General features: G+C 40.9%; 1 protein-coding gene across 1 annotated transcript in view; it reads right to left on the bottom strand.

Moving 5' to 3' along the window:
* Positions 1-8,669, bottom strand: part of PREX2 (phosphatidylinositol-3,4,5-trisphosphate dependent Rac exchange factor 2) — a 125,012-nt gene extending 116,343 nt beyond the window's left edge. The window contains exon 1 of the mRNA XM_007423167.4: positions 8,205-8,669. Within this exon, the coding sequence (XP_007423229.1) occupies positions 8,205-8,342 (138 nt within the window). The 5' untranslated portion in view covers positions 8,343-8,669. The remainder of the gene's footprint in view (positions 1-8,204) is intronic.
* Positions 8,670-14,310: the final 5,641 nt, after the last annotated feature.

Here is a 14,310-nt window from a genome sequence, read left to right as displayed (position 1 = left end):
AAGAGCAGCTTGTAGTCTCAATTACAAATAGAGGCAATAAAGTATTCTGGGAAGAGTAAAGAATGATTGAAAGCTTATTTTGCTTGCTCCAGGACATTTTATTTATTTGATTGATATCCACCTTTCAAAGAAATATTCAGGGCAGAAAATGTGAATGATGCAAATGATACTGACAGAAAGCAATATTTAATTTACTATAAATGTTTATGTGGCTCCAGAGTCTTGAAGATGGCAAAAGTCATCTTGAGCATTAGCTACTTAGGTACACGCCAGCTGCGTTCACAGGACCAATTTGGCTGAGACTGCCATTGCTCCTACGTAAACAATTAGCAGCAGATGATACACAAAGAATAAGGATACCCAAATTTAACAGGAAGCATCTAATTTTGGCAGGAAGCCCAGCCACCCCAAGGGAAGGCTCCCTGGTTTGGGTTTGTTTGATAAAAAAAAAATAAAAAAACCAAATCCCTAATATCTACCCCAAACACAGTGGGAGAAGGCTTGCACATCTGTATACCTTTGCTGTCCATTGCACAACCCATGTGACAATGAAGTATAACTGCATGTGTGAAAAGCTAAAACAATCAGAGAGACAAAATGCTAAATCAGTCTTCTTTCTCTAGGGCTATTCTAGGCTTTCTTCTCTCTGCTGGCAGTAGGAAGAAGGGGTAACCCTATATGGTTTTTATATGCTTTTATGTGTTTTTATGCTATACTTTGTTTTTGGGTTGTGTTTTTAATTATGTACTTGAAATGGGCAATCATATAAGTTGAAGTAATAAATATACAAAAATAAATAATAAAATAAATCCTCTCTTCCATGTTCACATAATATGGCTGACTAGGGGAATTTAGCCTACAACAGGGCTGTCTTGGATTAAAGCTAATTTTCTCTAATCACAGTACAGACTAAGTTATGATGTTCACATGACATGCTAATTTCCCTTAACCCACTCCAGCATTATGCTGTATTCACACAACATCACAGTGATCCAGAGTAGCAAATGAGCAGTCAGATGATTTACTCCCTGAAGTGCTTTTTATAATTCATTTAACAAGTGTATATTGAAGGCCCTATTTTTTTTTCTTCCAACAAACCAAAAGTCAGAAGCCAAGAACAAAACATTGTTTCTCACCCTGGAAGCATGAAAATCCAATTGAAATAAGTAGATTTAGACTTTCAAAGTTTATTTATTTATTGAAATAGCTAACTGTTAAAACTCCAGTGAGCATTCATACATGAATATCTTCACGGCTTAATCTGTCTTTTTTGCATTCCAATATGGTGCTACTACTATAACCACTACCAGAGCTAAATTGTCATATTACCTTGACAGCTTCATGCCAAAACACTGCACTAAAAATGTAGACAGATTTAGCCATGATTTCATAACTATGATGAGTTGAATAAGTTATAATTGTCTGGATTCATACAACACTATTCCAGGGATTCTCAAACTATGGATTATGATCTTCTGGGGGATCATGTGCAAATCTGAGGGGGGTTGTAAATTTCTAGGTGTCCAGAAGGTTCAGAAGGGGAGAAGACAGAGATTGCAGGTTCTGTAGAGCTCTGATCCCAGGGAAGGCAGCATGTGACACTTGGCCAATATAAAGGAAATGAGGAGGAGGAGAAATGAATGAGGAGTGCTCTGAAAAGCACTTCCTCAATGCTGGGGAGACAGCAAGGCACTAAACTCACCACTTTGTGTAGCTGCTACCAAAAATGGCGCATTTGCTCAGCATCACTGTGAGCAACTATCAGCAGCATGAAGGCCTAGAGTGCTGAAGCAGCAGACAGAATCTGCTTAGAGTCAAAACATCCTCAGTCTATATATTACTGGAGAACCTGATATCCTGTGTGCCAAGAGAAGCCCCCTTTATCCCCTGCTGCCTTGGTACTTCAACCTCCTCCACCTTCTCCACCTCTGATGCTAGACACACATCTCTCAATTTCTCTCCTTTGGCCAACCATATAAGTTTCAGGGTTCTTCAAGAGCCTTAGAGGATCCCAAAGCTGACATAGCCATCTTCCTTATATAGCAAAAGGCATGCAATCTTTATTTCAGGAAGTCCCTCCACTTCCCCTGTAAACTTTCCCCCAGGGATTAAAAGAGCTAAGTTCCATTCCCTCCCGGGGGGGGGGGGGTGTCACTGCACCTGCTAGATCAATCACTATGCCTTGAATCCACTAGGAAGTTCAGAATATCTGGAGGAAAGCAAATTACAAATTCTCAGCCTTCAGAGTTGTCTCAGTTCCCTCGGGCCACTTTCCCCTTCTTCCATCACTCCTTCCTCTCCAAAATGCTTTTCCCAGCCCCTGCCTTCTCCTCCCTGTTTCACTGCCTCTTGTTAAGGGGACCAAACATTCGCAAGAAGGAACTCTACAGAGCGAACTGCATTCAGGAAGACAAATGCCTCAGTTGCTGCCTTTCGAAAGCATTTGTGCCCAGCAGGAGGATGAGGATGAGGATGATTTATTAAACTTGTATGCTGTCTGACTTTCAAGCTCTGGGTGGCTTACAACAATGAAACAAAGAAATTACAATAAAATCAATTAATGATAAAGATAAAAGATGGCAAGGGTGAAAGACCAGATGGAATGAAATGAGGAGTTTCACTCTTCTTCATCAAAGGAGTGGGTGAAGAGCCAGATCTTCATAGTTCTTCTAAACAATAGCAGAGTGGGGGCCATCTGGATCTCGTTCCAGAGGGCAGGCGCTGCTACAGAGAAGGAGTGCTTCTGGGGTCCCAATAACAACATTATTTAATCAAAGGAACCTGAAGTGCACAATCCTGCAGGAGCAAATCAGCCAGGCAGATGCTATGGGAGACAGGTGGTCCCTCAAGTAACCAGGCCCTATGCCATGCAGAGCTTTATAGGTAACAACCAGCATCTCGAATCGCACATGGAAGCAAACTGGCAACCAGTGCAGTTTGTGAAGCAGAGGTAATGCCCATTACTGCTTGTGCTGCCGCATTATGGACCAGTTGAAACTTCTGGGCAGTCTTCAAGGGCAGCCCCATGTAGAGTGTGTTGCAGTAGTCAAGCCATGAAGCGATCAAGGCATGAGTGACTGTCTGAAGGCCAACCTGCCTGGGCACCAACCTTGGAAGAATATGGAATATCCCCAGATCTGGGTGGCCCAAACCCCTTCAGCCACTCAGTCTTGGTTGCACTGAGTCAGAGACAGTTCCTCCCATCCAAACCCGCACAGCCTCCAGGCACTGGAACAGAACCTTGACAGCTTCACTTCACTGGCCAGGGTCGAAAGATATAATTGGGTATCATCAACATACTGATGATGATGGGTTCTTTACCCAGCAGGTGACTTTACCCAGTGGTTTCATGTAGATGTTGAAAAGGAGGGGAGAGAGACTAGAATCCTGCAGCACCCCATAAAGCCTAGGGAGTGATCTCTGTCCCCCAACCAACACCGACTGTAACCAGCCCCAGAGAAAAGAAGAGAACCACTGTAAAATGGAGTGGCTCACAAGGATACCATGATTGATGGTACTGAAAGCCATGGATCAAGGAGATCAAAGAGTGCAAGGAGATTGAGGAGTGATCAAGGAAATCAAGGAGTGCACCCCTATCCCAGCTCTGCCACAGGTCATCAATAAGCATGACCAAAGCAGTCTTAATACTAAATCCCAGCCTATAACCCGATTGAAATGGGTCTATATAACCCATTTCCTCCAGAGTTCTCACCATTTGCAGACTGATCACCTTCTCAACAACCTTCCCCTTCCCCCAAAAGATAATTTCCTAATGGTAATTGTTGAAAACCACTAGGTCCAAGGGCGGCATCTTGAGAAGGGGGTGGACCACCACCTCTTTCAAGGCAAGAAGTACCATCCCCTCCTTCAGAGAGGCTGACACCATGAATTGGACACAACTGTAGGTCACTTCCCTGGCTGCTTTTACAATCCAAGAGGGCCCAGATTCAGTAAACAGATGGCTGAGCTGACTGCTCAGAAAAACCTCTCCACTTCCTCAGGAGTCACTAGCTCAAACTCATCCCAGATCACACTATCAGCCTGTGCCCAAATACCTCAGCCTGTGCCCAAATACCTCAGCCTGCACTGCCTAGTCAGAGTCCAAGTCGAAATGAATATGAGTGACTTTATCTCTCAGATAGCCTCACAGTAACCCAATAGGGATCAGGTTACCCTAACAGAGCTGCTGAATGGCAATCAGCAGACGCAATAAAGACAGAAAAATATTGATATTTTGCTGACATTATCACCATGAGGTAATCCCTAATATGGGCTTTTCCCCATGTGCAGTCATACTTGCTTCAAGTCTTCCTCCAATGGTGCTCCAGGCATCTCTTCTGTTGCATCATCTCCCAGAGTCCTTAGTAAACCAAGATGCATCCAAGGATCAGTGCACAGGGAGAGGCCACAAAGGAGAGAGATGATCCACAGCCCCAGCCACTCGCCCACTCCAGGTAGCAACTAGGGCTTCAGACAAACCACCCACCAGATCTTCAGGGAAAACTGCAAGCTCTCTCTGGAATCCTACTGGATCCATCAATCTCCTGGAGTGGACTGATCAAACGGGCCCTGTCTCCCTGAAGGGATGGGTGAAGGGAGCCAAAAGGCAACCAGAGAGTGATTTGTTCATGGCAATAGACTGATGCTAATGTCCTCTACTGCCAGATCACATCTCAACCGCCCCAAGACAAAAACCAGATATAACGTGCAACCTCCAATATGTGTCGGGCTTTCAGTGACTTGGGACAGGTCCATGGCTGCATAGAGGCTATGAACTCCTGAGCCATCCCAGATTCAACATCACCAGATGGCAAATTCAAATCCCCAAGCACCAACAACCTTGAGGACTTTATGGCAAACCTAGGAACAAAATCCAGCAGCTCAGGCTGAGATGCTGCTGGGCAGCAGGGAGGATGGTATACCAGCAGCAATGTCAACTGTTCCCTTAAGCCCAACTTCAACCAGAGCACCTCACATCAGGTTATCTGCAGAATGGAGCCCCTAAAAGCCTGTAACAACTCACTGATAACAACAGCCATCCCTCTTCTCCCCTTCCCTGGGCTCTCAGCTGGTGTAGAACCCTAAACCCAGGTGGGCACATTTCCAAGAGGGCCCAACCAGGTCTGGGCTCAACCAGGTCTTGGTAAAACACCCCAAGTTGACACTCTCCTCCAAGATAAGATCATGGATAAGGGCAGCTTTGTTACACACTGAACTGGCATTCAAAAGCAACAGCCAAAACCCAGGGCCACTGAGGATCCGGTGGCCAGTGCCAAGCACTGAGGGTAGAAACTGAGACCCAGACAGTATGTTTGCTGTCTAAACAGCAGCCTAGTGTCTGAGTGTGGCCCACCCTTGGATTCCTGCCATATCTTCCTCAGCCCATCACCATCAAGATGGCTCTGCCTACCCCTCTCAGCTCCCCACTTCCCACCCCTGCTATGCTTCCTTCCCAGATCCAGGCACATATATCCAATCTCCCCACCACCATCACCACAAGACAATGCTCCTATAACTCACTATGACCCATCAGGAACTCAGTCACCCCTAACCACACCTGTCTCAATGCACTCAGTGGCCTGGGGGATCCAGTCCCCAGCAGGAGAAAGGAAAAAACAAATACATACACAAACAGGATGCAGGCAGGTGAAGCAGAAGCCCATCCCTACAGACCAACTGGCCTCTCCAGGAACAAGACTTCAGCAGTAGTTTTTCCACTAATTGGCTTGCTTCCTGGTATGGGAAGGAGTTCAAATCCCATCATCTCCAGGCAGCTGACTGGAACTGATGGGAACTGGCATTTCAGTCTTCCAGAGTGCAGTGATAAAAAGTTCACACAATTGGAGAAAGCTTGATTCTTCCAACAGCTATTGATATCCATATAAATATTGGTAGTAGTCATAATAGCAGTAGTACTGTTAGTCATTTATTAGTTTGAGGGGAACAGAGCACCATGAATGTTGAGAACTCCTTCATTAATCCATAAACTATGGTTTAGAAACCACAGTGCTTGGGTTCACACAACATACTGAACATACCAAACCTAAACCAAACAAACTATGGTTTGTACAATGTGTTTTGTGATGTGGGCAAGTGCTTTCAAGAAGATACAGAAGAAGAAAATGGGTCTGATTATTTCCAGCATGGAAAAAGAACATAAGCTGACCAAGCAAAAGCAGCAGAAAGTAATAATGGATGGACTGGTCAAAATGGGATGGAAGAGGGCATGGCATCTATATTGTAATTTGGGGGGGGGCAGTTTGTCCTCTAAGTGGCTGAAGAGGCCATGGGCACTGATGCCTCTAGAGTGATAAAAGAGTTGGCCTGTTTGGGGCATGGCTGAACAGTTTAAATGGTAAAATGGTTGCGCCTAAGTCCTGTGCACATTTGATATTTTGCATTAAAAGGCGAATAACTACGCTACTAAAATTTTGCAGTTTCAGTGCCAAATTTCATTGGTGTGATTTTGGAGAATATCTGGGAGCTACAAAAACTGGGCTGCTGGACCACATGTGACTTGGATCACCTATGATGCAGAGCTATAAAATGAGAAAAACAATGTGAAGAAATAGATCAGGATATGTAATACGTAAATCCAGTTAAAACAAGTTGGGCTTTGATGTTCAGGTACACAGTAGAAACAAAAACCCCCAAAACTCACTTTTGTATAAAACCAAATGACAATGTTTTCAATTAAATTAGATATAGTGATATACACAGAGTTTACCAGAATAGACTTGAAAGTTATTTTATACATCATATTTTACTTCATCATGACTGTTCTTTCTAGCAGACAAGCTAAGTATTTTCTCTCACATGATAATCAGCAGAAAGTTCACATACATCAGAAAGCTAAACAGGAAGTTTGCTATTTGAAAGATTTCCCTTTCAGACAGGATGAAGAAGGGAGGCGGAAAAGAGGAAAAAATGTGAAACCTATTATGGCAGGCACTCTACAGAACTAAGCAGATAACTTGATTACTTCTCAATTATGCTGCCAATAAATCCTGAAGATATTGTAGGTGGAAGATAATGTAGTTGATGTTTATAGCATAAACCTGCCCCAAAATAGTTCTATCTTTGTTCCCTTAAAAAAGACAATTTTATCCATATACAAAACCATATACTGTTATATTGATTCTAGCAAAACAAACCTCTGTCCAGGAACTGAGTGTGTAAAACCAATGTTTTTAAAATCATCTGTTTTATGCTTTTTTAAGACTTACTCAGATTTATTCACAAACTAAGTCAAATAAATGAATTGGCTTATTAATGACTAAATTGCAAATCATGGTTAAAAAATAGTGGCTAAGTTCACACAATACATTAATCCAAAACTTAAAAACATACATTTTGGTTTACTGTGACGTGTGCATCTAAGGCACAGAGTTGGACCCAGACTTAATCAAAGTAGACCCATTGAAAGGATGTCTTAAATGCCACTGAGCAATAATAGCACATGTTTAAGTACAAAGGAGCATCTTAAGTGGCATTAATTTAAATGGATTCACTAAGTAATTAGGTTCAATTCCCTGCCATGCTTTTTTCCCCAATGATCAGTCACCAATCATTGCCAAGACAAGATTTGTGTAGGAGGGTTTCAAAGAGGAATAAGAGAAGAAAGAGTAAATGCTACATGTGGCTTTAATGTTATACAGATGCTGTAGATCAACCACCCCCTTTGTACTTTTACTCTTTCCCTGGTTACCCCATACCAGCACACAGGACAATATAGAGATTTTAGAGCCTTGAAAGTTGTAATTCCACACTTCAACAACTAACATCTCCCTAAACGTACCTAAACTCAGCAAACGTGATTTTCTTTTTCGGTGCATGAGCGCTCAAGAGAAGTTATCGGCTAGGAAACGACCTTTTGCAGGAAGCCGAGATTTCAGCTTGTTTGTTTGAACTGTTACTTTCCTCCTCTGTTGGCACGTCAACTAAGTAAGCCCGCGCCACCAGAAATCCAAGATGCGCTTCTAAGGTACTGCGTTCCTTTCCAAACGCTGCTGGCCAGGACGCCTCAAAGGATCGCGAGCGGCATCTTTTCACATTAGACCCTGGAGATTTATTTCCTTCGCATTATCCCGCTCTCCGCTGGCAAGCTTGGCAAGGAGGAGAGGGGGAGGGGAGGCAGGGCAATTCTTTGTGCACAGCAAGCAAGGAAAAGGCCGGGGCGTGGGGGGGGGAGAGATCTAACTCACCGACACCAAAAACTCCAAAGTGTTCACGTAGTCGCGCTCCGTCTTCAGCAGCTCATTCAAAACGCACACCCGCAGGCGTAGCTGCTTCTCCGGATCCTTCCCGCTCTCGCCTTTGCCTTCTTTGCTTTCTTCTGTCATTATTTCTCTCCCACCCTCCAAAAGAAGCGCCGCTAAAACTTTCGCCTTCCTCCCAAGGCGGCCAGTAGGACTCGGAAAAGACCCCCGCTACCACCCCCAACGGAGTTCAGAAAAGAAAACAGTCCAAGCGCCCGCACGCTTCCATTACGGAGAGGGGACCTAAGGGGCTGAGACAGGCTCCCACGGCTACGCAGCAACTTGCCTCTTCCCGCCCACCCGTAAGTGCTCGTTTCCAGTAGGGAAGGGGGACCCTGCAGTAGGAAATGAGCGGCCTCCTCCGTGGAGCAAAGAGGTTTGGAGGATCGCAGCAGGAGCAGCTCTTGAACATTAATCAAACGCGTTGCATCCATGTGACTCCGACCCCTTCCGTCGCCCGCGCCAAATCTCAGGAAAAAGGGAAGGAAGCCCAACCTTGGGAATGGTTGTGTGCCAACAACGGCTTGTTTGACACACAAGCGTGTGTGCGCTTGAGTTTGTTCTGGGCTAATTGGAGATCTCCCAGCTGAGAAGCTGCAGCTTTAAACTGCCCCAAGCAAGCTGAGTTGAATTCTGAATTCTGGCCCTGAATATATTATTCTTGGTGTTTAAGTCACCTCGTGGGTCCTGCTTCCAACCCACATATACTTGTCTCAGGTAAGTATTATGTAAAAGTCACACAATGGTAAATATAAATTGGGGAAAATATCTGTCAGAAAGCCCCATAATTAGTTTGCATAATTACATAAAGTACTTACTTAGTACAACATCGTACATGCCACTTATAGTCAGTTACCAAAGTTATTCAACAATTTATGCTGCTGAATGTATTTATCATAGCAAAAGCCATACCCCCCACCCAAAAAACAAGAAAGAGAAATTGATAATAGTTATAAGTCCATCTGTTGTAGTAACAAAATCTGTCCCACCAAAAAATTATGAAGGTACAGGTTCAATCTTCATAGAGGTTGTTCAATCCATCCTGCTAGCTTTCTAACATTTCAGATCTCTGTGCCTTTGGGTTAATATCCACACCGATACCTAAGCATATGCACCCAAATATACACAGGTTTCCTACTTGTCATTCATATGCTTCATTGGTGCAAAGAACAGATGATTCATTTATACGATGCATTCTTAACTTACCCTTCAAAAACAGAAAAAAGCATTTCCTGGCAGCTGGGAAAGATCAGCTGATTTCTCAGATGGGGTGGCCTCCCTTTCAGTGGATGTGTTCATGTAAAGGTTAGCTAGATTGGGGAATTAAATTCAACAGTTTTACTTCAAAGTAGTTCTGCAGAATGATTATTATTATCATCATCATCATCATCATTGTTAAATTTTAAGCTAGGCCTAAACATCTATCAGCACTAAGCTATCCTTAAGGGAGGAAGCAGCACTGCTAAGGAGAGAAAATACTATTTAGTATTTGTTAGAGAAATTGTTAGTATTCCTGATGCAGGAATAAGCCTTGACCACAAATAGTAGCTTAAGTTAGCTCAGTACTGCAGCTAAGGGAAATAAACATGGTGTCATAGTTTCCCCCCTAATGTTTAGTAGATATGAGAGCTTATTTCTAACTTCACTCACAGCAGATACTGCTGAAACCATTTAGGTACTGAATTATAATTCCCATCATCCCTGACCATTGGTTATGCTTGCTAGAGTTGTAAATTGTGGTAATTCAGCAACTTTGAAATGACTGCAGGATCCCAAAACCTGATTTAAGAAGAGATCTAGTAGATGTCTTGTGAAGACCCAAGGAGTAAAAACCAAAAAAGGTGCTATTTGCTTCTGAAGTTATTTAATACTGGCAGAGTTACATAAAAGAATGTGTCACTGTTGTTCAGCTCTGCTACCATAATTGAAGATTCAGACTTGCTGGGAATTTTGTCACCTATCAAATATAGCATTAAAAAGCATTAGCACTTATTAATATTATAGGATAAGTGTTTGTGGTGTGCTGAGTATGCTACCAGAATATCAGATTCATGTTTTCATTGAGACACTTACAATGAAGTACATTCCAATGTGCTTACCCTCTCACATGTACTTGGTGAGCCAAAATACTAATGCCTCTCTCAATAGCGAATAAACGAGGGTTCATTCAAAGACAGCTTGTGAGCCACCAGAGAAAAGGCAAAGAACAAGAACAGTCAATCCTCTGTTTTCTTCATTTTAATGTGTATAGTTTAGGAAAAACCACACCACAAATTGTGTCAGGAGCCAGGACATAGAAAAGCAATTATTTCCTGTGAAAAGGAAAGTTATATAAGATATGAAGATGCTGTGCCTATGTATACACATGTGTATGGAAGAAAATGCATTCAGCAATACTTATCCAAGCTTCTTTAATCATGCTTGTATAAAAGAAACTTCGTTCTTTAGACAGTAAAACTGGGGTCCCCAACCTTTTGGGTCCAGTGAGTACCTTTGGAATTTTGAGAGCACATTATGGGTACTTACAAAATAGTTACCATGGTGAGCGTGGCTGATCACAGAACACCCTTATACCAGAAAGCAAACAAAAGCATTTGGTCATAGCTACTCAATTTTTTTTTTCATAAGAATACCTACGAAATCTATGTGGGGTCCAGAAGCAGTGCTGGATATAAAAATTATGCTTGAGGACATTCTGTTGCAGTCTATTCCTTTTATTTTAAATTAAAAGAGTTTTAAAAATCAAATTAAGTAGGGCAGGGAGCTTCACAACTGCCAAATAACATGTCAGTAGACATTCCGTCAACCCCTAGCTCCAGTCTGGAGATTCAGAGTATAGAATGAAGACATCGTAGCTTTTTTTTCTAGTCCAATATGATAGCCTCGGTATTTCAGTATTTCACCCAACGTAGTATATTTTAAGACCAGATGCTAACATTTCCTTTGTTTGCAAAAACCTTTGCTTAATTGTATTTAAGGGTGGTTTATAATTTCAGTCTGTATTAGCTTGTGACATAGACATTGATCCTATACTTAAAAAGCTATAATAATTTAGATTATACACACTGAACTTTAACAAACTCTAGAATAGCAAACATCCTTTTTGGCTCTTTATCTGGCTCTGCTTTCTCATTATCTTCCTTCCTTCCTAAAGCTCAAGGCAACATATACAATACCTTTTCTCCCACTAACAACTGAGATGGATTAAGCTGTGAGTGATTGACTCAAAACCATCCAGCAATTTTCAAGAGTGAGAGGAGATTTTAAAATGGAGTTCCACACCAATAAATCTTTTATGATGATAAAAAATCATCTTCCACTTCTCTTTTTGGATATGGTTTCCCATTCTTGCAAGAGAAGGTAAAATATTCTTTATTCAAAAAAGTTGCATTTGGGAAAGAAACATTTAACCATAGTCTCCATGCTAAGACACCCTCCCATAAAATACCTTCTTCAAAACAACTGGTCTTCAGAAAGGCTTCTGATGACTCCTTCATGAAGGCTGAAGTTAGAGAAGAAAGGTTGACCCTACTCTTTTTGCACACTTTGACCATCTCCCCCCAATCATACCATTGCAGTTACACTTAATAAAAGGTACTTTTCCATCTAATTGTCTCACACAGAAGAGGAATGTCAAAGGAAATTATCCCTCTCTTCCCTGTACTGCAATTGCCATGAGTTTATTCCTCTCCCAGCAATATGTCTAGAAAAAACTCTGGCGTCAATTGTTGTCAGAAGCTTTTTTTCAAACCAAACTGCTATAAAGGTAAACAAGAAAAGAATGCAACTCTCTGGCTAAAAAGCTGCCTCTCTGCTATTTTAAACTAACCAAAGTTGCCTTCAAGTAAAATATAATGACAAACTGATTAGCTTAAAACAGGAATTGAGCACTTGTGATTCCAACCCTACCTCTGAGTCAAAGGGAAGGGAAGGCAGAAGAGCTCATGCAAACTTGAGACTTGCTGTTCACTCCCCTAAAGCAACAGTTTAGTGTTTTACATCGAAATGGCCTAAGTCTTACAGATTTCAAATGTATTGTAACTGATTTCATAGTATGTCCAACTGATTCATTCAGTGCTTTAAAAATGTCAGCTTGGCGTTATACTAGATATTTTACTATTAATTTACTTAGGAAACTCTGATTTAACTTATTTGGTTTAGTTGCTGTGATTAGTTTAATTCTACTTATAGCTTATCACAGTTATATAATTCTTGCAATGTGCATTTTATCACTCCCAGATAAACCTTAATCAAGTGGTCAGCTCTTTCAACTGCTGAGATTAAAAATCTGATAGCTCATCTGAAAGCTGGAAAGCTTCTAGTAAAAGTAATCATAATGCAGCCAAGCTGGTTAAGAAAAATATTGAATGGCAGGCACCAGTTTTGGCTTTACTTTTTACTTACCTCCATAAAAAGGCCCTCATATCCAGTGTTAGGGGATCAGAGGTTATCATACCTATAGTCATATATTCTGTCAGAAGAACAAGCAAATTCTGAGCAGAACAATCTTAAAGATTGATATTACTACACATGATGGAAAATTTTCAAACTGAAATATTAATTGATGCAGAGAATTTTGTTTTACTTTAAGAACTTTGCAATCCATATCTTCAAATGAGAATAAGCATTTTTGGCAGTTTTAGACATGTTTATTAAACTTCAGTTATGGGCAAACAAGTTGCATAAGCCTGTTGAATTAATTGTTAATGCATCTAAAATTAAACTGGGTTCCTTTTCATTAGCGTACTGGGGCGGATTACTAATGCAGAAGAAAGGAATTAGGAAAAAAAGAATTAGATATGCATACATAAGAATAGCTGAGATTTTATTTTTTATTTATCAAATTTGACACTGCCCATCTCGTTGAAATGACGAAATAATGTTATAAAGCTTTCAATTATCCTTTGTGACCTATCTTGATTAAGCTATCAGTTCTATATCCACCTACTCAAAAGTATGCTTCATAGAAACTGGTGCAACATATTTCTGAGCAAACAAACTCCACTCTAGATACTTAGAGAATATCCAGAATATCCACTGAAATTCATTTTAATTAAAAACATCTTAGATTCATATTTTCATTTTGGAGAAACTCTATTTGTTTTATCCAGTATAAGATAGGTTGGTAAAAGTTTGCAAACTAAACTCTCTATAGTTGCACAAATATGTGGCCAAATCAACATATCTTTCCCTGAATTTTGAAAATCTAATGCAACTGAAATGCATTAATACAATTTTTTTTGTCCTAGCACTGAGTTTCACAGTACACCTTTCACAGGGCTGGAGAAAATACGGCAGAATACATTTTAATAGCAACAGAGATATTAGTACGCTTCACTAAAATGCATTCAATTGTTTAATAAGTCCCTATGCAGTAAAATGTTATAAACGTACCATTTTCTATAACAGCATCCTTCAAATTTACGCTAATGAAATGGCTGATACTGAATCTAATTTCTTTCAAGAGTTAGCTTGCCCCCCTACTTTTCCTGTTTTTTCATTAACATTAAAACTTTTTCAACTACCCTTTTTCTGGGCTTTCCCAGTTAATTCCTGTTCAACTAATGCATTATACAATTGATGGTAGGTGCTCCTGTGTGATTCATGGAATCAAGAAAAGAAATCCTAATTTAATAAATATTAATGAAGACTAAACATGTTATCTGGACAGTGTCATGGCTAAATTCATACACTAGATATCAAAAGCAACCAAAGAAAGGTAAAGTTAAAGCACAGTAACAGAATTTCAGAAAGATTTCCTTACTGAAATTTGCAAAATGTTTGAGATAAGTGGATTGCAGATTTTCCTCAGATAATTAAACTACTCTCAAATGATAGTTTCTCACCCTTATAGCTCTATCCAATTAGCACCACATATATTGGGTGAAGACTCATTATTGTTCTGTTCCAGACCAAAAGAAGAAAGTTCTTCCCACCACATTGTTTCTCCAGTCTTGCTTCTCCTTTTTGCAAAATTGCTATTAGTTCCTTTTTGCAAAATGAAGACCTGTATTCTACCTATGCCCAACAGATCAAGTAGCAACTTAGAAGA

Source organism: Python bivittatus, unplaced genomic scaffold, assembly GCF_059951505.1.
Source record: "Python bivittatus isolate LINGU-HERP-01145 unplaced genomic scaffold, Pbiv_v1 ctg000840_np1212, whole genome shotgun sequence".
Lineage (NCBI taxonomy): Eukaryota > Metazoa > Chordata > Lepidosauria > Squamata > Pythonidae > Python > Python bivittatus.
This window is presented reverse-complemented; position numbering and strand designations above follow the sequence as displayed.